Source organism: Sphaerodactylus townsendi, linkage group LG11 (genome assembly GCF_021028975.2).
Source record: "Sphaerodactylus townsendi isolate TG3544 linkage group LG11, MPM_Stown_v2.3, whole genome shotgun sequence".
NCBI classification, from domain to species: Eukaryota; Metazoa; Chordata; class Lepidosauria; order Squamata; family Sphaerodactylidae; genus Sphaerodactylus; species Sphaerodactylus townsendi.
This window is the reverse complement of record NC_059435.1, coordinates 52,337,118-52,363,061: the sequence shown is the minus strand read 5'-3', so window position 1 is coordinate 52,363,061 and position 25,944 is coordinate 52,337,118. Positions and strand designations below refer to the sequence as shown.

Genomic DNA, 25,944 nt, shown 5'->3' with positions numbered 1-25,944 from the left:
TGTGTGAGTGTGGTAGAGTGACAGACAGGGATGGTGCCATTGTGCTGTCTCCAAAGAGGCAACTGGCAGTCTGGGCACTGGGGGAGAAGGGGAAATCCTTTACTCCTTTGAGAAAGCCCATTGCATAGGGCAGTGGTGGCGAACCTTTGGCACTCCAGATGTTATGGACTACAATTCCCATCAACCCCGGCCAGCTGGAGTGCCAAAACACTCCATAACATCTGGAGTGCCAAAGGTTCGCCACCACGGGCATAGGGTGACTTATGCCACACTTTTTGGTGACATAAGTCTTCACTGGGAAGGAGCGTTCCTGGCCTGAAAGTATACTGTGAGCTGACTAATGTCAATAAAAATCAATAAAAAAAGAGTGTGAGTCTCTGGGTTATAGAGGACTGAAACGCAACCAGGAAATGTGGATGGTGGTGTGCAGAGACAAGGGAAAGGGACAGCTCAATGGTGGGAAGTGGGAAGGAGGGAAGAGAACCCTGAAGCCGAGACCCCCTTTGAGAATCTAGACCCCGGTTCAAGCTGGTCCTCACCCTGTGCAATAACAGAGTGGGAGTCGTTCACGCAAGCTGTAAACTCCTCTCCCTGTGAAGCAGCAAGGGAGAGAGAGGGGGAGGGTGTGAAAGCTCAAGCCAGACGGGAAGGGAGGCAAGGAGGCCTGCTAGGAGGAACGTGGCATGGGCAAGGGCTGCCCTGTACACCCAGTGCTTTGTGGGCGCTGTGGTTTCTTGGCCCCTTGAGCCAATGGGGAGAGTCATCGTCTGGGGAGAACAACCCCTGGGTTAGGGAGGAGGGAAGGATACACCACCCAAAGGGCCTGGGCAAGGGGGGGGGGGAGACGCCACATGAGCTTTGGTCAAATAGAATATATGTGCAGGGTATTTTTAAAGTGGTGGTTTTTAATGTTCTTTTTCTAGGTATTGCTCTTTTTTTAGGTATTTCTAGGTATTGCTCTTTTTTTACAGACCCCATAATTTGACTCTAACCATTAGAGATCCAGTGGGCTTCAGCAGATACTGAGCTGAGGAAACCTGTGTTCAAATCCTTGCTCAGCAGTGACACTCCATGGGTGAAGCTGGGATAATCATTTCCCAGGAAAGGAGAAAATGAGAGGGATAAGATTGTCCTGTCCCTTAAATAAGACACTTAATGTGTGGAAATGGACAGTGGAAGCTTTTCATGGCACTGAAGTAAAGCACACCCCTGGTAAATAACATCCCATTAAGCCTCTATTTAAGGGACCAGACATTTTTCTCCAGGCTTGTTTGATGCACTCCCTGCACTTGTTGCAAAAGGCCAGAATGAAGCTGTAATAAATAATAACAGTCATCCTTCAACAGCTCATCGGAAGCCAAACTGCTGCATCTGGCTCATTCCTGCCCCGAGACAGTGAGAAAAATGGGGGCAAAAGGGAAAGAGTATTTTATAGCATCTTTTCTAATTCTATTCTGTTAAATATACTGTAAAAATCAATAAAAATTATTCCAAACAAAAAAAGAGTGTGAGTCTCTGGGTTGTAGAGGACTGAAACGCCACCAGGTCAACTGGAGTTGATAAGTCGGGGGGGGGGGGGGGGGAGGTGTCCATCACGATTGAAAAGAGCAGGACAGCTATAAATAAATAGTATCAATTAAACAAATAGTATCAAGTCCGCAGCAGGTTGGGAACCACGTTTCCTACAGGCAAATTCCACTGCGCATTTTATTCTCAAATTTTACTGGCAATAACCGCGTTATCTCGAAATGTAAGTTGATTCTTGCAGAGGAAGGAGCAGCTGGTAAAAGAGGGTCCTCAGGAGGACCAGAGTTCCACACCCCTGGACTAGTCCATGAAGTCTTAAAGTTTAGCCCGACTCCTCTTTAAGGCGCCCCGGCTCTATTTTCGCCTCGCTCTTTACTTCGCTTTCGCCCCGCAAGCGCAGGCGGACCTCCCGGCTCAGAATGGGGCCTCGTGACGTCATCAGTCTGCGCCGCTTCTTTCTCCGCTGTTATTGCACGCCGTTGAGCCTTCTTCCTTCAGCCTCTTGAAGGCTGTGGACGGCTCCTCCATCTCCCCCTTTGGTCTCCCAACATGGTGTGGCTTAGCCGAGTCCTATTAAGGAAGGTTAGTGTATCCACTTCCCCATGCACCGTCTGAAAGCAGAGTTTCTGCACTCGTTGCAACTACGGTAGTATGTTGTGTGAGCGATCAGCAAGTCTGTTAAGAGTTAGTGGTGGTGGAGGGTGTCCTCAAGTCACAGCTGACTTACGGTGACCCAGTAGAGTTATCAAGACAAGAGGCGTTTGGAGGTGGTTTGCCATTGCCTGCCCACGCGTGGGCTGAGAGAGTTCTGAGAGAACTGTGGCTGCCCCGGGGCCACCCAGCAGGCTTTATGTGGAGGAGTAAGGAATCAAACCCGGTTCTCCATACGCGGCCTGCTACTCCTAACCGCTACACTGTGCTGGAGATTCACTGCCCCTTTATTCAGTGGGGCTTATTCGCAAGGAAACGTTCTTAAGATGGGTGATGTTTGTGGGAAATGTGGGTGATGTTCGATAAGGGACGTTTTCTCCTATCCCAGTGGTGGTGATTATTGAGGGAGGGACCTCGTCTTACTCTCAGTGGGGGAACTGTTCAGAAAGATGTTGTGCTGATTCCAGTGAGACTGAGTATCATGTAAGTGTGTTTAGGATTGGGATCCTTCAGTATAATCCTGGAACTGTTTTTTGAGAGTAAGCCCCAGTAGAATTTCTGAGTAGGGAATTTCTGAGTAGATCTGTTTAGGATGGCCCTGCTGAGCACTAGCGTAACCTCCATTGGGCAGGATGGGCGGCTGCCCAGGGCATGAGGCCGTTTAGTCACCTGGGGGGCATGCGAGGGATGTAGTCACGTGCAGAGGTGGGATGCAGCCGGCTCCCGAGAGGTGGTTACTAATTTTTTTTTAGTGCCAAGAAGGGGTTGCTAAGGGCTAGCCTGGCCCCTCCCCCTTCCCCCCTCACCTGCCGGCCGCTAGGGCATCAGCATCCCTGCCCTGCCAGGCAAACAGACTTGCAGCCAGCAGCACCTTCAGAGTTCAGGCTGTGAAGGAAGTTGAAGGTAAACAAAGGAGGGGTGTGGGCCAGCCAGCAGTCGACTCTCAGTAGTCGACTCTCCAGCTCTCCACCCTCCCTTCACATACCCAGAGACTCTGGGTGGAGCCAGGAGGCCAGGAGCAAGCTGCATGCAACACACGTAGGGTAAATAAGGAAGCAAAGAGAATGCAGCAGAGGAGGAGACTCCTTCCTGGAGGTCTGGAGAGAGAAGCGATTAAAAAAAAAAGGAGACAAGGTAATTAGCTTCCAAGACTCAGTGGGTCAGAGGCAGCCCAAGGGACCTTTCCTCAGCTAAAGTTTGCTCCTCTCCCTCTGGGATGCAAAGCAAATCCCCCCCCCCCTTTTCTCTTTCCCTCTCTTCTGTGTCTGCAAAACGGGCTTTGCATATGCTATGGGGAAAGAAAAGGAGGAGGAGCTAGCAGCAGCAGCCAGTCTGTGAACTCAGTGGTTGGCAAACACAGGGCGCAGGCATTCCTCCCAGTTTCCCTAAGAAATTGCAGCATTAACCCTCTTTGAAAAAAAAGATCCTCCCCTTCCTGCTTTGTTTATCAGATAGACTCTGTCTTATGAGTCGGAAAGGATTAATGACATCAACCCTTCTGGATTTTTTGTGGATCCATCCATCCTTTGGGATTTCTGGGTTCCATTCAATTCCACTGGCTCTACAACCTCTGTACATGTAGCTGAGTGGTATGGCTACAATTTTCTTTATCCTTTTCTGAAACAATCTGTTTAAAGATCAGTGTGAAAGGAAGGGGACAAGAGGGGAAGTAAGGGAGATGCCAGGAAATCTCATCCCCTTTCCAAAGCAAGAAAGTTCTACTAGTGAAAAAATAGAAAAAATGTGTATTGAAAATATGGGAACAATGTATTTTTTATTTGATTTATTAAACAGATATAGCGTGAATCTATGTTGATGCAAAACAGATCAAAAGGCAAAGAGTATAACAAAAAAAATTCCTGTCACGAGATTCAGTTACTGAAATCATATACCAAGTTCTTGCATTACACAATCATTGAATTGCTATGCCAAGTAATCAAAACAAAATTTTTTAAAATATCCATTTTATTTACACTGTAAAGACCCCTTGAGTTCTGCAAAATGGAAAAAGGGAGGTTAAGAAACATTTAAAAATAAAATAAGTAAAAATTAATAAAGAGCTTCCTTTGACATTCTAAAACTTTATATGTTGCTATTCATTTTCCATTGGTCCTATTAATTACAGAAGGAGAGGCCTACACCCCTTCTCTCCAAGGTATCCCAGAGAGCTGCATAGAATTTTTTTGCTGCCAGAGCCTTTAAGCCAATTGCAAGGGGGGGTGGGTAGGGGATGCTGGCAGCTTTGCTTTTGTTCCAAGAATACCCTTGCAGCCCCCCCTTAGGTGGGTGTTGCAGAGCTGCCAGGTATGGCGAGGTTCTGGGCGGGTTGGAGTCCAGCATCTTTTCGGACTGGATGGTGTTTTGGGGAGTCTGGAGGGATGGAGGATTTCTCCTGCTTCCCTGAGACTTAGGGCTCTTTTTCAGTGCTCTTCTGTTGGTGAGGAAAATAACTTAGTTCATTTGGGGGGGACTTTTGTACCCCTGGGTTTCTGTTACAATGTGTAATGGGTCCATTCACTTTTTAATTGTTGTCCCTTACAGTGGGTATTCACAAGGTGATGGCCCTCACCTAAACTATTCCCTATTTCACTGGATTTGTGGTGGGTTTTCCAGACTGTGTGGCCTTGAGTCTGGTAAGATCTTTGTTCCTAACGTTTCGCACCTGCATCTGTGGCTGACATCTTCAGGAAGGTGTATCCCAGAGAAACTGCTGGTTGTTGTGGGTTTTCTGGGCTGTGTGGCCATGGTCTGGTAGATCTTGTTCCTAATGTTTCGCCTGCATCTGTGGTACTGGCATCTTCAGAAGGTGTATCACAGAGAAACTGGTTGTGGTGAGTTTTTTTCAGGGCTGTGTAATGGCTGTGGTCTGGTAAGATCTAGTGAATGAGCCTAAGAATTGTTATAGTGAATGACCCTAATGACTTTGTCATTACATATGCTTTTGATGTATTTGTGCCTGCTGGAGCCTGTGTGTGGCACGTTTTTTCCTGTTGTGTGTCCCTTTCTTCCACGTCAAGCACACCATTGTTTGTTGGTATTATTGAACAATTGTAAACAGCTTTTGGTTTCTCTCCTTACTTAAGAACATAAGAACTAGCCTGCTGGATCAGACCAGAGTTCCATCCTAGTCCAGCACTCTGCTACTTTGCAATGCACGCCCACCAGGTGCCTTTGGGATCTCACATGCAGGATGTGAGTTTGCAATGGCCTTCTGCTGCTGCTGCTCCTGAGCACCTGGTCTGCTAAGGCATTTGCAATCTCAGATCCAGGAGGATCCAGATTGGGAGCCATAGATCGACTTCTCCTCCATAAATCTGTCCAAGCCCCTTTTAAAGCCTATCCAGGTTAGTGGCCATCACCACCTCCTGTGGCAGCATATTCCAAACACCAATCACACATCATTGCGTGAAGAAGTGTTTCCTTTATTATTAGTCCTAATTCTTCCCCCAGCATTTTTCAATGAATGCCCCCCCTGGTTCTAAGTATTGTGAGAAAGAGAGAAAAATTTCTCTCTGTCAACATTTTCTACCTCCAATACGCATAATTTTTAGTAGACTTCAATCCATGTATCCTCCCTCAGATGTCCTCCTTTCCAAACTAAAGAGCAGTCCCCAAACGCTGCAGCTCTCTCCTCATAAGGAAGGTGCTCCAACTCCTTCAATCATCCCTCAAGTGTGCCCTTCTCTGCAAAACTTTTTTCTATCTCTTCGGATATCCTTTTTTGAGATGTGGCGACTCAGAGACTGAACACGAATGAGGTACTCAAGTCGCGATTGGTCCCACCACTGCTTTTATATAAGGGCATGACAATCCCTTGCAGTTTTATTATCAACTCCTTTCCTAATTATCCCCAGCATAGAGGTTTGCCTTTTCACAGCTGCCAGTGCATTGGAGTTGACATTCTCCATGGAACTATCAACTAAGACGCTCTTTCTTAAATCCCTTTCCTGGTCTGTGACTGATAGCGCACTGACCCCTGTGAAGGCGATGTTATGTGAAGTTTGGGATTTTTTGCCCCTATGTTGCATCACTTTTTGCATTTTGCTACATTGAACTGCATTTGCCATTTCTTAGCCCACTCACCCTAATTTATCAAGGGTCCGGCTTTGGAGCTCTTACAAGCCCAATCCTTTGTGGTTCTCACCACCCTACATAATTTGGTATCATCTGCAAACTTGGCCACCACGCTGCTTCCCCCTCCTTCCAGGTCTTTTATGAATAGGTTAAAGAGCACTGGTCCCAAAGCCCAAGCGGATCCTTGGGGGACCACCACTCCCTACATCTCTCCATTGTGAGAACTTCCCATTTATACCCACCCTTTGTTGTTTCCTGTTCCTCAACCAGTTTTTAATCCATGGGAGGACTTCCCCTCTTATTCCTTCATTGCTGAGTTTTTTTCTCAGCAGTCTCTGGTGATGAACTTTGTCAAAAGCCTTTTGGAAATCCAAGTAGACAATGTCCACTGGTTCCCCCCCCCTTATCCACATGTCTGTTTTATACACCCTCAAAGAAACCCTCTAGTAAGTTTGTAAGACAGGACTTGCCTCTGGTGAAAAGCCATGCTGACTCTTCCTCAAGCAGGTCTTAATTTTTTCTTACATGTTTTATAATTTTATCTGTAATGATAGATTCTACTAATTTACTTCGAGGAACAGATGTCAAACTGACTGGCCTGTAATTTCCCTGGGTCCCCCCCCTAGACCCCTCTTTCTTAAAGATTGGTGTGACATTGGCCATCTTCCAGTCTTCTTCAGGGATGGAGGAGTTGATTTCAGGGATAAGTTGCATATTAAAGTGAGAAGATCAGCAATTTCATAGCTTGAGCTCTTTAAGAACTTCCTTGGATGAGATGCAATCTGGGCCAGGGGATTTGGTAGCATTTAGTTTTATCAATGGCTGCCAGAACTTTTTTCCTTGTCTACCACTATCTTACGTTAGTTCCTCGGATTCACCCCTCCTAAAACTTGGTTTCAGGTGCAGGAATTTTCCTCCACCTCCCTCTTGGGTAAAGACAGATGCAAAGGGAATTACGTTCAGCTTCTCTGCAATCTCCCTGTCATCTTTTAGTACATCTTTTGTTCCTTTGTCATCCTAACGGGCCTACCGCTTCCCTTGCTGGCTTCCTGCTTTTTTTGATGTACTTGAAGAACTGTTTGTTGCTGGTGTGGATGTTCGCAGCCATGCGTTCCCTCATTAATCCTTTTGCCTCCCTTACATGCTAACTTTGCTTCTCTTTTGCCACCATTTGTGTTTTCTCTGTGTCATTGCTTCATCAGTTAAGTTGGACTTCCATTTTTCTAAAAAAGACATCTTTTTTTTCCTAATAATTTCCTCCTAACCTCCTTTGTTGTTAACCATGGTGGCTTTCTTTTTAGAGCTGTGCGCTGCCTTTCCTAACCTGTGGAACACATTCCAGCTGAGCTTTTTTAAGACGCTGTGTTTTTAAATAACTTACTCCAAGCTTTATCTTAACTTGGACAGTTTTGACTCTCTTTGATTTTTCCCTTTCAGTCTTCCATGCGCACTATCCCCTCATCTTTGAGAAATTTCCCTTTCTGAAGGCAGAATGTAACTACATTAGTAGTAGTTGTCACTTGTTCCACATGCAGAGATACCTGAATCTGACAGCATTGTAGTGGCTGTTCCCCTAATGCGACTGGCAGACAACACTGACTTCCCGCACCAAGTGTCCTGGGTACCCACATACAGAATTAGATCTTAGGATCACCTCTCCCTGGTTGGTTCCACAACCATCTGCTCCTAAGTCACAGTCATTTAGCATATCCAAAATAATGTTCTCTCCCTTACTATGACCCTGAACATGCATTTTTTCCAGTTTATATGGGGATAGTTAAAATCGCCCATTACCACTACACATTTTTGCTTTTGTTGTCTATTTTTATGGTGACACTATGGCTCCCTTTGATGTAGAGAGGGCCACCCCTTAACCCCCCCCAATAATGCCCTGTCCTATCCTTTCTCACTGTAGAGCCTGTAACCTGGGGATAACAGCATCCCACTGGTTCTCCTCATTCCACCATGTCTCTGTAATGTCCACTATATCAATGTCCCTCCTTCAAAACTCTGTACTGCGAGCTCCCCCATTTTAGGTCGAGAGCTTCTACTATTAGCATGAGAGACACTTGTATATTCCTGTCTCTGTCCCTAACCTGGGATTTATGTGTTTTGCTCTACCCTTTTGTAGACACTATCACACTCTATCACATTGCCATGCTCCCTTGCTTCTGTATGTGGCTTGATTTAGAAAAAACCTCTCTCTGTTTCTGCATCCCGCATAGATACTGTATTCTGAACCGAAGTCACCTCTCAGCTCCCTGTCGGCTTTCTCCCAGGGATCAGTTTAGAAGCTGTTCTTGCCACCTTTTTTTAATGTTGAGCATGCCAGCAACCTGGTTCCTCTTTGGTTAAGATGAAGGCTCGTCCCTTTTAGCCCACAAGGCCTGCCTTGTCCCAAAAGGTTCCCCTGAAGTTTCTGACAAAATCTGAAACCCTCTGCCTTACACCACCTTTCATCATCCATGCATTGAGACCCTGTATCTCCACACTTGCCTAGCTCCCCGCCTCTGGCTGGCTGATGGAACAGGTAGCATTTAGAATGCCACCCTTGGGGTCCTGGATTTTAACCTGTTTCCCTAGCAGCCTAAATTTAGCTTCCAGAACCTCCCCGGCTACATTTCCCAATGTCATTGGTGCCAATGTGGACCACAACTGCTGACTCCCACCCCAGCACTGTCCCTAAAAGCCTATCTAGACGGTGCCAAGCGTGACATCCAAGCCAACCTTCGCGACCAGGCAGGCAGAAGTCACCATGCAGTCATCACGCCTCTCACAAACCCAATTCTCTATATTCCCCACAATGATCCAGATCACACCTACTACAAGGAGCCCCCCACCTCCCCGAGGTTATCCTCAGTGCTTGCGCAGAGGATATCTCGACCACCAGCTAAGGAAGGGCCCCATCTAAGGGAGCATCTTCTACCACCTTACACTGGCCCCCCCTGTCTCACAGAACTTATTTCCGAAGAATAAGTTATTGTTGTATTTTCTAAAGTTATTTTCTACAGCACTTTTCACAGTAAAAAAATTTTTTTAAGCATTTTGAGAATGTTGTCTAAATTTTTTATTTCTGCTGTGTGGCATGGCCCATTGCTGTGCTCAGATTTGTGAGTTGGGGCATATTCTATAATGTGATGATTTAGAAATGACCTGGTGCAAAAAAAAAAATTTTTTTGGTCGTGGTGGGGTGGCCTCTGGGGGGGGGGGCATACAACTCAGGTTTTGCCCAGGGCTACAGTTTGCCTTGTTACACCCCTGCTGCTGAGTCACTTTTACTGACTTTTTATGCCTTGTGTTATGTGTTCAGTAAGCAAGGGGTCTAATTTGTCAGTTGAAATTATTGTTTACTTCAGTTGTAGCCCACCTTTCTCCCCAATGGGGACCCAAAGCAGCTTGCATCATTCCCCTCACCTCCATTTATCCATGTGAAGTAGGTTAGTCTGAGAGTATGTGACTGGCCCAAAGTCACCCAGCTAGTTTTCATGATGAACAGGAATTTGAACTTGGGTTTCCCAGATCCTAGTACAGTGATGGCGAACCTTTTCAAGATCGTGTGCCCAAATTGCAACCCAAAACCCACTTATTTATCGCAAAGTGCCAACAAGGCAATTTAACCTGAATACTGAGGTTTTAGTTTAGAACAGGGGTAGGGAACCTGCGGCTCTCCAGATGTTCAGGAACTACAATTCCCATCAGCCCCTACCAGCATGGCCAATTGGCCATGCTGACAGAGGCTGATGGGAATTGTAGTTCCTGAACATCTGGAGAGCCGCAGGTTCCCTACCCCTGGTTTAGAAAAAACGGTTGGCTCCGAGGCACGCGTTACTCAGGAGTAAGCTTAGTGAAGCAACCGTGCAACGCTTCAAATGGGTGAATCACGATCCTAGGAGGGTTTACTCAGAAGCAAGCCCCATTGCCAGCAACCGAGCTTATTCCGAGGTAAAGGATCATGCCCAGGCCAGGCTAGATGTGTGTGTGGGGAGGTGATTTTCCACCCCCCTCCCATATGATGAACTCTGTGCGTGAGTGCCCACAGAGAGGGCTCTGAGTGCCACCTCTGGCACCCATGCCATAGGTTCGCCACCACTGTTCTAGTACAACACTGCTCATGTACGACATGACAGTGTAAGTACATACCATTCTCTTTGCACACAAAGTGAACACAGAGGGGTTGACACTTGCAACTAATTTTAAATCTTCAGCAGCAGAAAAGCAATAGAGCAACTGATTGCTATAAATTAAAAACTTTTAAACAGCCACTGTATACAACCTAGGAAAAGTAGAAATGGAAGGTGCAGCCCTCTCCTCCAATGGCATCTTGTTCCATAGCTTTAGAACTATCACTGAAAAAGGTTCACTGTAATCCTGTTCCTTCTATAGAGAAGGTTAGAAAGAGTTGATAAGAAGATCGTATATAGGGAGTGGTGACCCTTCAAGTGGATGAGGCCCAGGCTGCATAAGACTGTAAAGCTTAAAACCAGCACCTCAAATTGATCCAGAATTACATAGGTAGCCAATACCACAGCTTCAGAACCAATATTATATGCTTGGAGGTTTTGGGTTTTAGGCAAAAGCTCATTCAGAATATGGCAACTTATCTCAGGTTCCAGGTTGTCAAATATCCTAACTCAGAATCATGTTAACCCTTTATTGCGTTTAAAATATGAGTCAATATGGTGTGAGGTCGAACTTCGTTTAAACATGTCTGGGTCAAATTCTTTCTATAAGGGATAGCCTTTTGCTCTCTCTTAGCTTAATATACATTACAAGTTCAAAGATAATCTACATTAACTCCACATATACCATTTGGAGGAGAAGTGAGATGTAGCATAAACCACATCTGTATTTATTTTTCTGGAATGCTCATGAGCCTTTAACAGCTGCATGACAAGGTGAGAATAGAACTCTTAGGTTTACTGTAAGTTCATATTGGAAAAGACCACACATGTTGCAATTCTGTTGTGTTAAGCTGTTAAAAGAACAAGACCTAGGAACACAAAATGGTGATATCCCTAATATAAGAGGCATGTAAAAGGTAACCTTTATTTCATTTATACTTCCATTTTATTCTTGCAACAGCTCTGTGAGGCAGGTTAGGCCAAGAGTATGTGACTGACCTAAAGTCATCCATCAAGTTTCTGTGGCAGAGCAGGGATTCAAACCCAGGTCTCCCAGATTTTAGTAAATGCTATTAGGGAGTTGCATTAACTGCTGTTGGTATATGAGCATGCATGTGTAGAAAGGAAAGTTATGCAGTTCTCAAGCTGGTGGTTTTTATGTTTTCATAATTCGTTACTGTGTAAACTGCCTTGAAAAGATCTCTGAAAAACTGATGAATTTACTAAATAAATAAGAGACCTGACATTTTCCTTTTTTTGTGATGGCACCTACCTCACTAATCCCCCTGAAATTGAAAGAGCAGGTTATTTGAAATGATGATTATTTTTGGAAAATGTAAGAATATGAAAACAAACAAATGCTGAATTAGAAACAAAAAGCTTTTTCCAGAACCCCTGGTGGGAGCAGTTATGTATTTAGTTTTCATATCCTGAACATCCACTGAAGAAAATAACAGCTAAACCATTTTGAATAGTATTATCAATCAATCAATCTTTGTGAATAATGTTTGTATTTCAACCACCCAGAGCCCCGTGGGGATTGGGCGGTCTATAAAGAAATAAATAAATAAATAAATAAATAAATAAATAAATAAATAAATTTGATAGCCTTTCAAATTTATGCAATAATAAATCAACAGATTAAAACATGAACAATTAGTATTAGAATTAGGGGGAGTAGGCAGCCTCAAACAGACATATTTATTTAGTATTCAATCCTTAGGTATTATATTGCAGTGGACCCTTGTATATTTTCTTGTGTAATGGCTGCATTTATTAATATGGAGAAGAGTGAAGTGCTGTGCTTGGTAAGAACATTAAAGGGCAACGCATGCCTCCATCCTTTCAGGTGGTGCTCTGATCTGACTGGCAGGGCTCCGAGTGGACTTTACATGAACAGTACTGCCCTTGTAGTAAACATGTTCCCACACCCATCAAAAGGACAAGTAATTTTCTGATAAATGTGAAACACCCCTATTTAATGTGTTGTTCCTTTGACAGTATGGCAGATTTATGGATGACCTAAGGATCTATGTAAAAGGAGGAACTGGTGGAATGGGCCATCCACGTTTAGGAGGAGAAGGAGGAGCTGGTGGTGATGTCTGGCTGGTAGCCCAAGAAAAAGTTACCTTGAAGAGAATGAAAAGTCAGTATCCTAGGAAACGGTTTATGGCAGGATCAGGAGCCAACAGTAGGTAAGTACTTTTTGTTGATAGGGGACAAATGGGGTTCACCTCTTTCTGTTCCAGTGAATAATGTTTGTATTTCTCACCCTCTTCCCCCCCCCCCAAAAAAAAGTATTGCTGCTCTGAAAGGTGCAAAAGGAAAAGACTGTGAGGTAAATGTGCCTCCAGGAATATCAGTCGTTCTAGATAATGGAAAACAGTTAGGTATGTATTTTTTGTTTGTTTGGTTGGTTATTTTTTTGTTATTATTTGGGGGGGGTTGTTATTTTTTTAAGGTTATATTATTATAATAGCTAGAATGATAGCTGTATTCCCAGCATGCCTTTTGGTACTGTATATACTGGCGTATAAGACTACTTTTGAACCCTGGGAAATCATCTGTAAAGTCTGGGGTCGTCTTATACGCCAGGTACTGAGTGGGTGGTACTGAGCAGGTGGTACTCTATATTTTAACTGGAAAAGTGGGGGGGTCGTCTTATACGCCGGTATATACGGTATGTTTCTTTTCATTCTGGAAGGGTTTTGTGTTAGTTTTTGTTATGGGATTTTGCTGTATTAAGACCAGCTGTTTGTGCAAAGCCAATATTATGTTCAGACTCTTGTGCCACTTTTTTAGGTGAACTTAACAAACCAGGAGACAAATTATTGGTGGCATCTGGCGGCTTCGGTGGCTCTGCAGTTACGAATTTCTTGCCCTGCAAAGGTCAAGCATACAATGTTCATCTTGATTTGAAACTTATAGCTGATGTCGGCTTAGTTGGGTAAGTTTTTGATCCCATTCCTGTCAGGCACTTCTTTGTACATTCTTCTTTTTTACTTCAAGCAGACTTAAGTTTATTGATTATATTGCTTTGATTCAATTTGATGTATTTGACTTCTGAATTTCTATGCCACCTGCATACCGCCAGTGTGATGCAGTGGTTAAGATCAGCAGACTCTGATGGGGAGAACTGGGTTAGATTTCCCACTTTTCCATATGAAGCCTGCTGGGTGACCTTGGGCTAGTCCAGGGGTAGGGAACCTGCAGCTCTCCAGATGTTCAGGAACTACAATTCCCATCAGCCTCTGTCAGTATGGCCAATTGGCCATGCTGTTAGGGGCTGATGGGAATTGTAGTTCCTGAACATCTGGAGAGCCGCAGGTTCCCTACCCCTGGGCTAGTCATAGTTCTCCCTCAAACCCCCCCCCCCACACACACACACACAGGCATACACAAAGTGCCTGCTGTGGAGAGAGGAAGGTTGTGTAATTGTAAGCCACTCTGAGACTCTGTAAGCCAGAAAAAAGTGAGGCATAATATCAGAACCTTGATCAAGGTGGCTTATGATTAAAATCACCAGAATATAAAAACAAGCTATTAAAAACAAGCCTTTGGACATAGCCAGCATAAAAACTGTGCATAACATAGAAACCAACTATTAAAAAGTGGACAAATAAAAAACCCTAATTTAAAAATTGGATAAAAGATGTATTTTAACCTGGACGTTGATGGCAAGTGAGCCTCCAGGAAGGGAGGCATTCCATAGACAAGTTGTCACCACAGAAAATGTCCTGTTTCTAGTTGCTTTGTGCCCTCTGGAGGTGTGGGCACAGAGATCAGAGGTTGAAAAAAGATTGAAAGACAGATCTTAACTGGTGGGCTAGATAGTATGGGCAGAGGTGGTCCTTCAGATACCTTGGCCCCAAACTGCTTAGAGCCTTAAAGGTAACATCTAGCACTTTGAATTGTGCCTGGAAATAGGTGACCAGTGCAGATCTCTCAGCACAGCGGTGATATGATCCCTGTAACCAACTCCTGACAGTAGCCTGTCTGACACATTTTGGACCAACTGAAGTTTCTGAATCATTTTCCAAGGCAGCCCCACGTAGAGTCCATTACAGTAATATGACTTGCATGTGATCAGAATGTGGATTACTGTGACTGGATCTTGCTTTTCAAATGGATCTTGCTTTTCAAGGAGTGCTGCAGCTGGTGAATCCACCAGAGCTGATGAAAGGTCCTGTGTGCCATTTATTTATTTATTATTGAGTTTTATAGAGACCTGAGCCTCCACCCTAGGCCAAGATGCAATACAAGCCCTTCCCCACTGGAGCGCGCTTCTCCTGAGTCAGGGAGAACAATATGGAGCAAATCTATCTTTTTGGTCTCCCCCCTCCCACCACAGCCCAAACGCATCTGTCTCCCTGTACTAAAGTAGTTTTTCTGTTGTAAGTAGGGAGAGGATAAGGACTTAGATTGGAGTCCACTGCTCATGTGGAGGAGTGGGAAATCAAATCCAGTTCTCCAGATTAGTGTCCACCTGCTCTTAACCACTGCACCACTCTGGCTCTTTTTCTTTCTGCTTCTTTCTCTCACTTCCTACATTCTCTGGGAATTAACTAAACCATTTTCTTTATTATTTGAATATTCACTTGCCTAATTTTGCTAGATAATAACTTAATTGTTCTATGTACACAATTCAAGTAAGGCAGTTCATTTTTTTCTCCTTCCAGGTTTCCAAATGCAGGAAAGTCCTCTTTACTAGCAAGGATTTCTCGAGCTACGCCTGAAGTTGCAGATTATCCCTGTAAGCAAGAGATTAATTTCCATTTATTAGGTTGACGCCCTGATGGAAGGCCTGTAGATCAGCCCTTTCTTTACACAACTAAAGCACTCTAAATACATGGAATTTTGCCTTCTTCCTCCCTGCCCCACAGCCTATTGCGAAGTGTTGGGGGGCAAGCATTGAGACACTTTGTGGCCACAGGAAGTTGACTGTTATATTCAGCTGTCCCTCTTACTGAGTAATGTATGGGAATACAGGTATGGGGAAAGGCTGTGGCTCAGTGAAAGAGTATCTACCTTGCATGCAGAAGACCCCAGGTTGAGCCTCTGGTAACTCCTGTTAAAAGGATCAGGTGGAAGGTGATGTGAAAGCCCTCAGCGTGTGACCCTGCAGTCCCATCTCTAGCCAGACAAGACAGTACTGACTTTGATAGACCGGTAGCTTCAGGCACTTATGTGGTGAGTCAGTAAATGCAAGAATCATACTGTGCGGTGAGGTCTCTTTCTCCCCGATGAGCCCTTTTCCCATACCTATCTTTATATGTATAGTTACAGCAGTATAGTAGAAGTTCCTGATGCGTGTTTCTGTCTGGAGCCCAATAAGAAAGTATCAGTAAGAAGTCTGGAAGGATGAGAGTTTGTAGACCAAAGGAATGCAAACCAAAGGTTACTGTTCAGTGTGTGTTAATAAATTGTGCTTTGTACTAAACAAGAAGTAAGTAATTGAACTGCAGTATGTGAAAGAAAGCAGGTCTGCTGGAACACAAAGCCCATTCACAGATTTTGCACTGTGTGTGAACTGATCTTTATACTATCACTGCATGTCTAAAGTACAGTAGGTTGCTTCTGAGAACACAGTGTTTTTGTGTTGCTGTGTCTTCCACTCTCTTTGCAGCATGAATAAGGATGTGAAATGTTTTGATGCCTTTCAACTTGTTTGTTCTTCCCACAGTCACAACTATAAAACCTGAACTAGGGACAGTGGTGTATGCTGATCACAAACAGGTTGGTCTGAAAAAGCAAAGTTGTGTTAAAGACATTGGGATGTAGAAAACCTCCTTTAAGTTACATTAAAGCTGCTGAGATCCAAATAGGGTCTCTCTCCCATTTGACAAGCTTCTTGATAAATGCGATCATCTTTACAGCACTTTGCACACATACATGTTCTATAAATGGTTTTAGCTGTAACTATTGTGTTGTAAAATATTCTTCCATATTAGATAATGACTTATTTTTTTCTATCAAATAATCTGTTAGAAAAATAGCAATTAATATTGTTTAGGGAAAATGTACTTGAAGAAAATGTTTCATTTTTTTCTGATTCTTTTTTCTAAAAGGGGAGCTAGCTGTAACTGATCCTGAATCAAGGGTTCATATGCTTTGGCTGTGTCTACAGTATGCCACTTGGTGCAGTACAAGGAACAGGGCTCTTCCATTTTGCCCCTGTTGGCACAATAAGTTTGTCTGTTTGCTGACATCCAGTCTACATATACAAAGAGCAGCATAGGGAATATATGAAATGGGACGAGCATTTTGTTATCCAGGAAATAAGCAGCCATTCTGTAACTGGGACAAGCCTGGCTTTGTATGTCATTTGTTGCTTTGATTTGTTTAAATGTTGGCCTTATATAAGCAAGTCACCTTCCTTTGACTTTTGGAATAAGGCAGGTGCATTTTTAAGGAAGGGATGACTTTGATACGCCCTTGAGTGAATCAGTGAAACAGAAACACACCTATTCCTGATTAAAATTTAAAGTGTGGCCATTTTCTTCTTTCTCAGATCACAGTCGCTGATCTCCCGGGTTTGATTGAAGGTGCCCATGCAAATAAAGGAAGAGGACACAAGTTCCTGAAGCATGTGGAAAGAACAAAGCAGCTTCTCTTTGTTGTAAGAGCACGTGGTTGCTGGGTGCCTTTGGGGTGCTCTTATTTAATTTGGTTTGCCCAAAACAGTAATATCAGATCGCCAGCATGGGACACTGGATAATTATGTGAACGTGTCGTGAACACGTTGTAAACTTTTTACCATTAAAAAAAAATTCTACCATGTGGTAATTGCCCACTTAGCTTGCTGTCTCAGCTTGAATTATGTCTATTTTCTTCCTACACTATCTGTATATTACCCACCCTGCAGAACAGGCTATGTCAGCGCCTTCATCCATTTTATCCATGCAACAACCACTCAGTGAGGTAGCTTAGGCTGAGCGACTGGCCGGTGTCACCCAAACACTGACCAGGGGTCCCCAACCTTTTGAATGCTGCAAGTACCTTTAGAATTCTGACACAGCATGGTGGGCACAGCTACAGAATGGCTGCAGCAGCTTGTGCTGTGCTGTGCTGTGCTGTGCTGGCAGCTGCTGCCAAATCAACATTTTAAAGGATGTACATAGACAGTCAGAACCTGTTGGTCAAAAGCCCCATCTGGTCCTGCCCACCCCTTGGCAGGGACTAGCAAAGGGGTTAGCAAGCCCCTTAATACCCTCAGTAACCACTTTGGGAACCCCTGAACTACACCATACTAGGTCTGCTTGTCATTGCCTTCTGTGGCTTTACTGTGCCATGTGTGCACTCTGTACATCTTCACCTTTGACCTTCACTCTTCTATATTCACCACTCTCAGCTGTTGGAAAGTCTGTTCCTCCCTCAAATGCTTCTGCCTTGCTACCAGTTTTGCCGAAATGACTTCCACCCTGGGCTGCCCGATGCCACCTCTCTTGTGGGCTACAATCCTTTGTCAAAACCCACCTTTTCCATTAAATCTACTGAAATGAACACTTAAGTATGTATCATGGATATGAATGCATGGTATTTCTTTACCTTCCTTTGTCTCCCTTGTTTCATTTTCTTAATTCTGAATTCGTCAGAGCAGGGCCCTGATGGGTGACTGAATTTTTACTTTTGTGAATTATTTGAGCTTTATGTAGCAGCTAACTTTTCACAGGAGCAGCAGTGGCGTAGTGGTTAAGTGGTCTGGAGTAGTCTGGAGAACCAGATTTGATTCCCCACGCTGCCACTTGAGCTGTGGAGGCTTACCTGAGGAACTAGATTAGCCTGTGCACTCCAACACACACCAGCTGGGTGACGTTGGGCGAGTCACAGCTTTTCAGAGCTCTCTCAGCCCCACCCACCTCACAGAGTGTTTGTTTTGGGTGGGGGGAAAGGAGATTGTAAACCCCTTTGAGTAAGCCCCTTTGAGCTCAGGAGAGAAAGGGGGGGTATAAATCCAAAACTCTCATTCACTTTCTCTCACATGAAGTTGTTATCCTGAGTTCAATAGTTGAACCTCTTTTTATTAGAAATGCTGTTCAGCATCCTGATATCAATTAAGATAATTTTTTAAAGGCAGGGAATAAAATAGTAGCATAGCTAAAAAGGAAAAAGAAATACTTGTGACATAGTTCCAGTAAGATCAAAAGGTTAAACTTATTATTATTTAATTTTGTTTCATATCACAATTCTTTAGCTCGTTTTTAGCCTTTCATTACATTTCAAGCCTCTCACCCAGAGGCCTAGGACATTGTAATGTATCGGATTAGTATTCGTGTATATCCCAGCAGGGCTGCCTGATGAATCTGACAGATGTTGATTTTGCCAAAGTTGTTTCAAGTGCCGCCCTGGTGTTTTTGGAATGGCGCCCAAAGTTCCAATTACCACTGGGATGACCTCAGCTGGTTTGTGCCATAATTGCTGAATTGCAATTTTCAAATCGTGTTATTTAGTGACCTTCTCATATTCTTTTTCATCAACCCTGACGTCACCAGGTATTATGTCTATGATGGTCACTATCTTGTCCTCGATTATTGTGATGTCCGGTATATTATGTGCCAACACTTTGTCCATTTGGATTCAAAAGACACAAGATCTTGACCTTCTCATTTCCGTGATGTTATTGTTGCTATTGTCATTTCAGTTTATTCCCTGCCCTTTACAAATGGTTTTATGGCTTCCATGTCTTAGGAACACTTGCTCAAAATAATAGAATTGATGGTCTTTTATAAGATTACTTGTTTGTGTTTGAAAACATCCATTCTTTGGTTGGTTTGCTGGCTTTCTTTCAGCCCTATTTATTGTCCTGATAGATCTTTGACTAATAAAGTATAAAATATGCAAAAGGACTTCACTTTGTAAAATGTAATATTTATTTTATATGTTTTTAAATTTTTTTCAGGTTGATATATCTGGCTTCCAGCTTTCTCCTAATTCACCATTCAGAACAGCATTTGAAACGATACTACTGCTAGCAAAAGTAAGGTCACTGACAACATTTCTTGTCCTGCTGTTTTGTCCAGTGGGGATCCAAAGCCATTTACAGAAATATAAGTACAATTCAAATTAACTAAGTGTAATGCAAACAAACAGAAAAGGGTTTTCTAAATATCCTGGTCTGGGATCCATTGGGGCCATTTATCAGGAATGGAGACTGCAAGCCAAGGACCAAGATCCCTTTATCTCTTGCCCAAAGGTTCATACCTCTGACCACACTCAGGCCTTAAGTACCTTCAACAGTAGGGAAGGAAAGGCTCAGCTGATGTCTAAAACTGCTGGCAGCCATCTTCCTACATTTCGCCTCCCTTTCTGATCTACAAGGCAATATAAAGTTTTTCATTTTTATATCTATAGTACATACTTTTCCATTTCAAATATAAGCGAAATATCAAAAAAATTTATTTCACAAATGGCTCAATTTTTCCAGATCGTTCATAAAATATGCTGTGCTTGGAAAAAGCATATCCACATATTTAGAGCTGGGAGAATTATATTACTCAAAGTATTCAATATGTTCACAGTGGCATCTTGCTTGTGAGTTCATCTGCCACGATGCACATACCTTATTGAAAACATGCTTTCAATATAAAATCTTTGGCTTTGGGCCTTTTTTTGTTCAGAAGATTTCTTACTTGTTTAATTTATTTATTTGGTTTGATTTAGTACCCCACCCTCCCTGGCTGAGGCTGGGCTCAGGTTGGCTAAGACACTTAAGTTACAACATGTGCAAAACTGAATTACTCAGAAGATTTTTGGTTTTTTACATAGACAGTAGAAGAGCTCAGAAAGATGCTTTGGTAAAGGGCTAGGAACTAAGGACTATACCACAATAGGTATAGGACTATACCATACTGTCTATTCCTACAACTATGCTCCTACTATGTAATTTCTGCATCGTGTAATGTGTCATGTTAATGCTCATGCTTTCTTTCAACTGTTTTTAGATTTCTGTTCATTTTCAAATTTTTGCCATGCAAAACCCATTCCATTGTCCTTGTTGACAATGGAGCAGCAGTGGCATAGTGGTTAAGAGCAGGTGCATTCTAATCTGGAGTAACCGGGTTTGATTCCCCGCTCTGCCGCTTGAGCTGTGGAGGCTTAACTGGGGAATTCAGATTAGCCTGTGCACTCCCACACACGCAATCTGGGTGACCTTGGGCTAGTCACAGCTTTTCGGAGCTCTCTCAGCCCCACCCACCTCACAGAATGTTTGTTGTGAGGGGGCAAGGAGATTGTAAGCCCCTTTGAGTCTCCTACAGGAGAGAAAGGAGGGATATAAATCCAAACTCTTCTTCTTCTTGATGCTAATGATCTTGTGCTATGTAGTCCACCTTGAGTCTCAGAGAGAAAGGTGGACTATGAATGATGTAAATAATAAAAGTATAACGTTGTGCTACTCACATAGAGCACAGTGGCCGTTTGCAATATAGTTCTAAACTGTTGTGACATCAAGAGTGATTAGTGGACTGTTATGGACTCTAAAGAGAATGGACCTCAGGTGTCCAGCCGGTTTATGTGGGTTATTGAGCCTCAGCAAATTATTGAATTAATTTGGAAATCAACAGGCACATATTCACCTTGAACATATTCTAAATATTATGTATTGGGTGGTAATTACAGAGTTAAATTAGAAGACTTGTAAAAAGACAAATTAATTTTGAGGAAAGCTCCTTACAAGTACAAATTGGATTTTATTTTTGAAGGAGTTGGAATTGTATAAGGAAGAACTTCGAGCCAAACCTGCCCTTCTAGTTGTCAATAAAATGGATTTGCCGGACGCCCAAAGGAATGTTAATGAGCTTATGGAGCAATTACAGAATCCTCAGGGTGAGAGCTTTTGTATGTTTCCTTTTATTTGCAGTAAGATATTCACATACCTTTGGCATCTTGCCGCTGATGAAAGATAACCCTTGCTCTTTAAAGAAGGAAAGAAAAATTAACTGCAATAGTCTTGTTGTAATTAATGTTCCATGTGACTAGTAGTCAATAATTAATAACCATTACAGTGTCCTTAGATAAATAAATAATGGATACATATATCTCCACCCCATGTACACTGTATATGTAATTTATGTAACTCAAATATACTTGTGCATCCGGTATTCAGTGATCACACAGTGGATACTGTGTAGTGCAATGTGAAGTAGAATTATGTCCTAACTCCATTGAAATCGGCAAGTGCTGCTCTGACTTCTAGGAGCACTGTTGCACGTGCACATTAAAGGTCTGTAGGATAGTTGAATAGAAATCTTACCTTCATAAAACCTCAGTGGTCTCTAGTCCATTTCCACTTAGCCTGTGTACCCAACTGTTTTCTGTGATGGCCTGCTTTTAATAAGGAGCAGAAATGTCTCTCATCGTATTGGCGCATCATATATAAGGTGGGACTTACAACCTTGAGAATTATGGTTGCAGTACCTGGACTTTTAGTATCTGTGTTTACTATTAATAATCTCTAAACTACATAAACCGGTTATGGCTAAAAGGCAGACTACAAACAAACAAAACAAAGTGAATACAGGCAGCAACAAGAACTGAGTTTCAGGAGACCAGTGGGTAGTAATTTTAAAGTCGCTTGCCTATATTCAAGCAAGACTGCTATTAATCTTGCATAAATCTTTTTTTTTAGTTTTTTGCCTTATATTTAAGGCTCATGTGGCAATAAGCTTGAGCAAAGTACTCCAAAATTATGGAATAACATGCTGGAAAGCTGTGGTTTTTAAAAGAATGGTGTGCAGCCTGTCAGATCATCTTCATTCTAGTTAATCTGCAATATTTACATCCTCTCTGTTGTGAAATTTCATTTCTAGGCAATTACATCAGCGTTGTGCTGTGCATATCAACTATAAATATGTCTCATTTCAGATCATATGCATTCATTCCCCAAAGATATGATTCCGGCAGACGTAGTAAGCTTCAGGGAAATCATTCCTGTATCTGCACATACTGGTGAAGGAACTGAAGAAGTATTTTCGTGCTTACGCAAAGTACTGGATGAAGAGGCTGAGAAGAATATTGAACAATATCAGAGGAAACAACTTCGTGCATTACAGCTCTCACAAACATAGATGTTCCTTACAATCAGAATCTGTTGTATGATGATTAGGTGATCCATTGTTGCTGGCCTCTGAATGAATACTGATTTTTTATATTTCCTTGCCTTAATTTAGTCTCTGAGGCCGCTCTCAAGTGTACTGTTCCCCAGGCATTTTAAAAGCAAAAGTTAAGTGAATTATCATATTGTGTTCCATTTTTTTGTACGATACAAAATGCACAATGTACTAATTGAATCACTTTGGGTTAGCAAGAGCAAGTCAGCTTATCAAGCTACAAAGGAGTCCCTGCCAGGCAGCTTACAGAATAATTTTAGTAAGATGTAAATGAATACAGGAATAATGAATACATCATTATATGTAAATATATTTCTCTTTCTGTTTATCTGTGCAAAGATTTCAGAAGTGGCATTTTTGGTTTGAGAATATCAGAGTCCCCTAAAATATTTAGGGTATGGATATTTATAATTACAAACAAATCTATTTAGCACTAACAGTTGGAAGCGCTGTGTGGAACTTAAAAAGAGCAAACCTCCTATCCCGAATGTTGCAAAACTGAGTAGGTCAAAGGTAAAGAGTTTGAACTATATACCACCAAGGCTGGTTGTAGTATCTCAGAAGAAGCTAAATAGGAATTGGGAGAACAACAAAGAATAATAGGGTTTCTGTGTAGAGGAAGCTAATGGCAAACTGTTAGTCTCTTGCCTTGAAAACCCTACTAAGTTGCCACAGTGGCTCTTTACACACAAAGAACACTTCTGTGATACAGCCATGCAATTAACACCTAACATTCAGACTTACTTCCAGTCTTTTCCACTGAATGTCAGACCACAATAGTGTGCATTCTGTGCTCAGAATAAATTGTGCTTTTTGTATAAATTAGATTGAGGCATTTCTTTGGCACTGAAATTAATGCTGAAGAATAGTTACAGTTGATATCTAGGAAAGGACAAAAAAAGAAGTTAAAGACCACAAAGAAGAACTAACTGCAGTTTCCCCTAACTAATACCAGCCCCACTGACCTTCCACACTCAGGCCCCTTCCGCACACGCAGAATAATGCGTTTTCAAACCACTTTCACAACTTATTGTCGAAGGCTTTCACGGCCGGAATCACTTGGGTGCTGTGTGGTTTCCGGGCTGTATGGCCGTGTTCTAGCAGCATTCTCTCCTGACGTTTCGCCTGCATCTGTGGCTGGCATCTTCAGAGGATCTGATGTTGGAAAAGCAAGTGGAGTATATATCTGTCCAGGGTGTGTGGGGAGTGTCCAGGGTGGGTGGGGAAACCTTAGCTGTGAGTAACAAAGGCGGCAACCAGGTCAATAGTTGAGGGCATCTGAATAGAAGTATGAGTAACAATGAAGACTATAGCCTGGGAGTAACCCTGTAGATAGCAAGGTCACTGGTGAGAGCATCTGAATAGAAGTATCCTGGCCTTTGTTTCTTTTGTCTATGGTCATCCTGTGTTTGTGTGGAGCTGGTTTGACACAGTCTTGACCCTAGTATTTTTCAACACTGGCAGCCAAGTTCTGTTCATTTTCAGAGTTTCTTCCTTCCTGTTAAAATTGTCCATGTGCTTATACTTTCACAACTGTTTGCAAGTGGATTTTGCTATTCTGCACAGCTTCAAAGAGCACTGAAAGCAGTTTGAAAGTGCATTATTCCGTATGTGCGGAAGGAGCTTCAGTTTGGAGTAATTCAATTAAAGTGGCCTGAATTTGCTGCTGGGACCACTCAAGCCAGTGCTTTGCTTAGAAGCAGTAACTGTTGGCATTGGTTGAACTGGATGGCATGGCACTCATTACCCTACCTAGAACAGATCTCAAATTTGATTATGAGATTACTAGTCCTATGTCAAGAGACCAGGGATGGAAGGAGAGGGAACTTCGCCTGGGGGACAAACTGCCCACACACCCCAATCCACCTACGCCCCTCTCCTGGGGAGGGGGTCTGGGGCGATTTCCTGCTCCCAAATGACGCCAATGGCATGTGCCCAGCGTGCAGCACCCCCCACCCACCTGCCCTGTTGCAGTTTCGGCACTGCAAGAAAGTATCCATCTTGGAGGAATTTTCCAGCCTAAACTAGTTTCTGCCTCTCGCAGGTGCACAATGTATCCTCCACTCATGGCGGTCTTTCTCAAGGACATGTTCCCAGGCGGTCTTCGTTGGAACATATTCTTCAACTGTGAATTTTACTTGGGATGGGGGCGGCTTCCTCATTCCCTGGAAGCATCTATGAAGACAGCTGTATGATTGGTTGAGGACTGGGTCAGCAGGCTAGGGCCAGCTTTATCCATAAGAGTAGCTAGTGAGAAGAATAGCAGGTTCCCTCCTTCTCCACTTGCTGCCAGAAAGATACTTATATTAAGCTCTGGAAACTTCACACCTCAAGAACCAACTATGCTGTGTTAGGATTTCAGTAAGGAGTCAGCAAGTTAGCTTTGCTACTTTTCCTATATGCATCTTATCATCTCCAAACTGTGTATGCCTTGTTTTAACATCTTTTTCTAATTTTCTCTAATAAAGCTCTTTTTATGGTGTGAGTTTACTCGTGCCAAACCCTGGTGAGCTTAGTTTACCATATAGCAGCTGGCTTACAACTGCACCCTCCGTGTCACCATATGACAATAACGCACAAGTATATTGAAGCTCTTATACTGGCTATCAAAAAACCATACCAAAGGAAAAATATTCAGTATTTTAGGAACCATTTTCTTTTCCTGCTAGAATGCAGGAAAAGGAGGAGCTGCATCTGGGCAACACCCATTCAAAGAGCCCTGGTGACCTGTCTTGATATACAGAAGTGAAGAAATAGTATCTTGGTTCTTAGGCACAGGCACTGACCATTAAGATGGGGGAGGGGAGTGGTTCGGAAAGCATCTTTTCATCTGGGATAGTTAATTTTGAAGGACTGTTAGACAGCAATATGGAAGGTTTTAATAGTGTGATGCTGAGTATAGTTAGTACACTCTGAATCATTGGTTTTTGACTGGAATAACTAGGATCGCATTGTGGGTAAGTTATGCTATAAACTGTTCTGAAGATAAAACTACATCTAATTGGTTTGTTTGCTGCACATTTCTTCCATGACGAGTTGGTTTGCTTACATGCATATTTTGGGGGGTGTAACATGAGAATATTCAAAAGTATTCCTTTTGAATATTTATAAGTCGATAAATTGTTTATATCGTGCCCCTTTCTGATCAATGTTGGGCTTGGGACAAATAACAATACAAAAATACTTATCAAATTCCCAATCAGCACCTTAGTTATTATATTAAAATTCTAGTTCCCAGGGTGACCATCCCAGGTGAGAAAGGTAAAGTAAAAACAAGACCCAACTACAAATGATATAGTGACATAAATAAACATAAAACTACAAATAGGGATAGTGAAGCCAGTCATGATGTAACTGTTGCTGCCTCAACCATCGGCCTGATAGAACATGTCCATCTTACAGGTCATGCAGAATTGAACCCAGTACCCAAACCAGCTTAATACAATCAAATTAACCAGTAGGTA

General features: G+C 42.8%; 1 protein-coding gene across 1 annotated transcript; it reads left to right on the top strand.

Annotated features, from left to right (window-relative positions):
• Positions 1-1,975: 1,975 nt before the first annotated feature.
• On the top strand, positions 1,976-22,806 carry GTPBP10 (GTP binding protein 10). The gene is made up of 10 exons (XM_048511511.1): positions 1,976-2,109; positions 12,375-12,568; positions 12,672-12,763; positions 13,176-13,320; positions 15,053-15,126; positions 16,057-16,109; positions 16,885-16,992; positions 19,273-19,350; positions 21,074-21,197; positions 22,236-22,806. Exons 1-10 carry the CDS (start codon positions 2,077-2,079, stop codon positions 22,436-22,438), a joined length of 1,104 nt encoding a protein of 367 aa, XP_048367468.1. The 5' UTR covers positions 1,976-2,076; the 3' UTR covers positions 22,439-22,806.
• Positions 22,807-25,944: the final 3,138 nt, after the last annotated feature.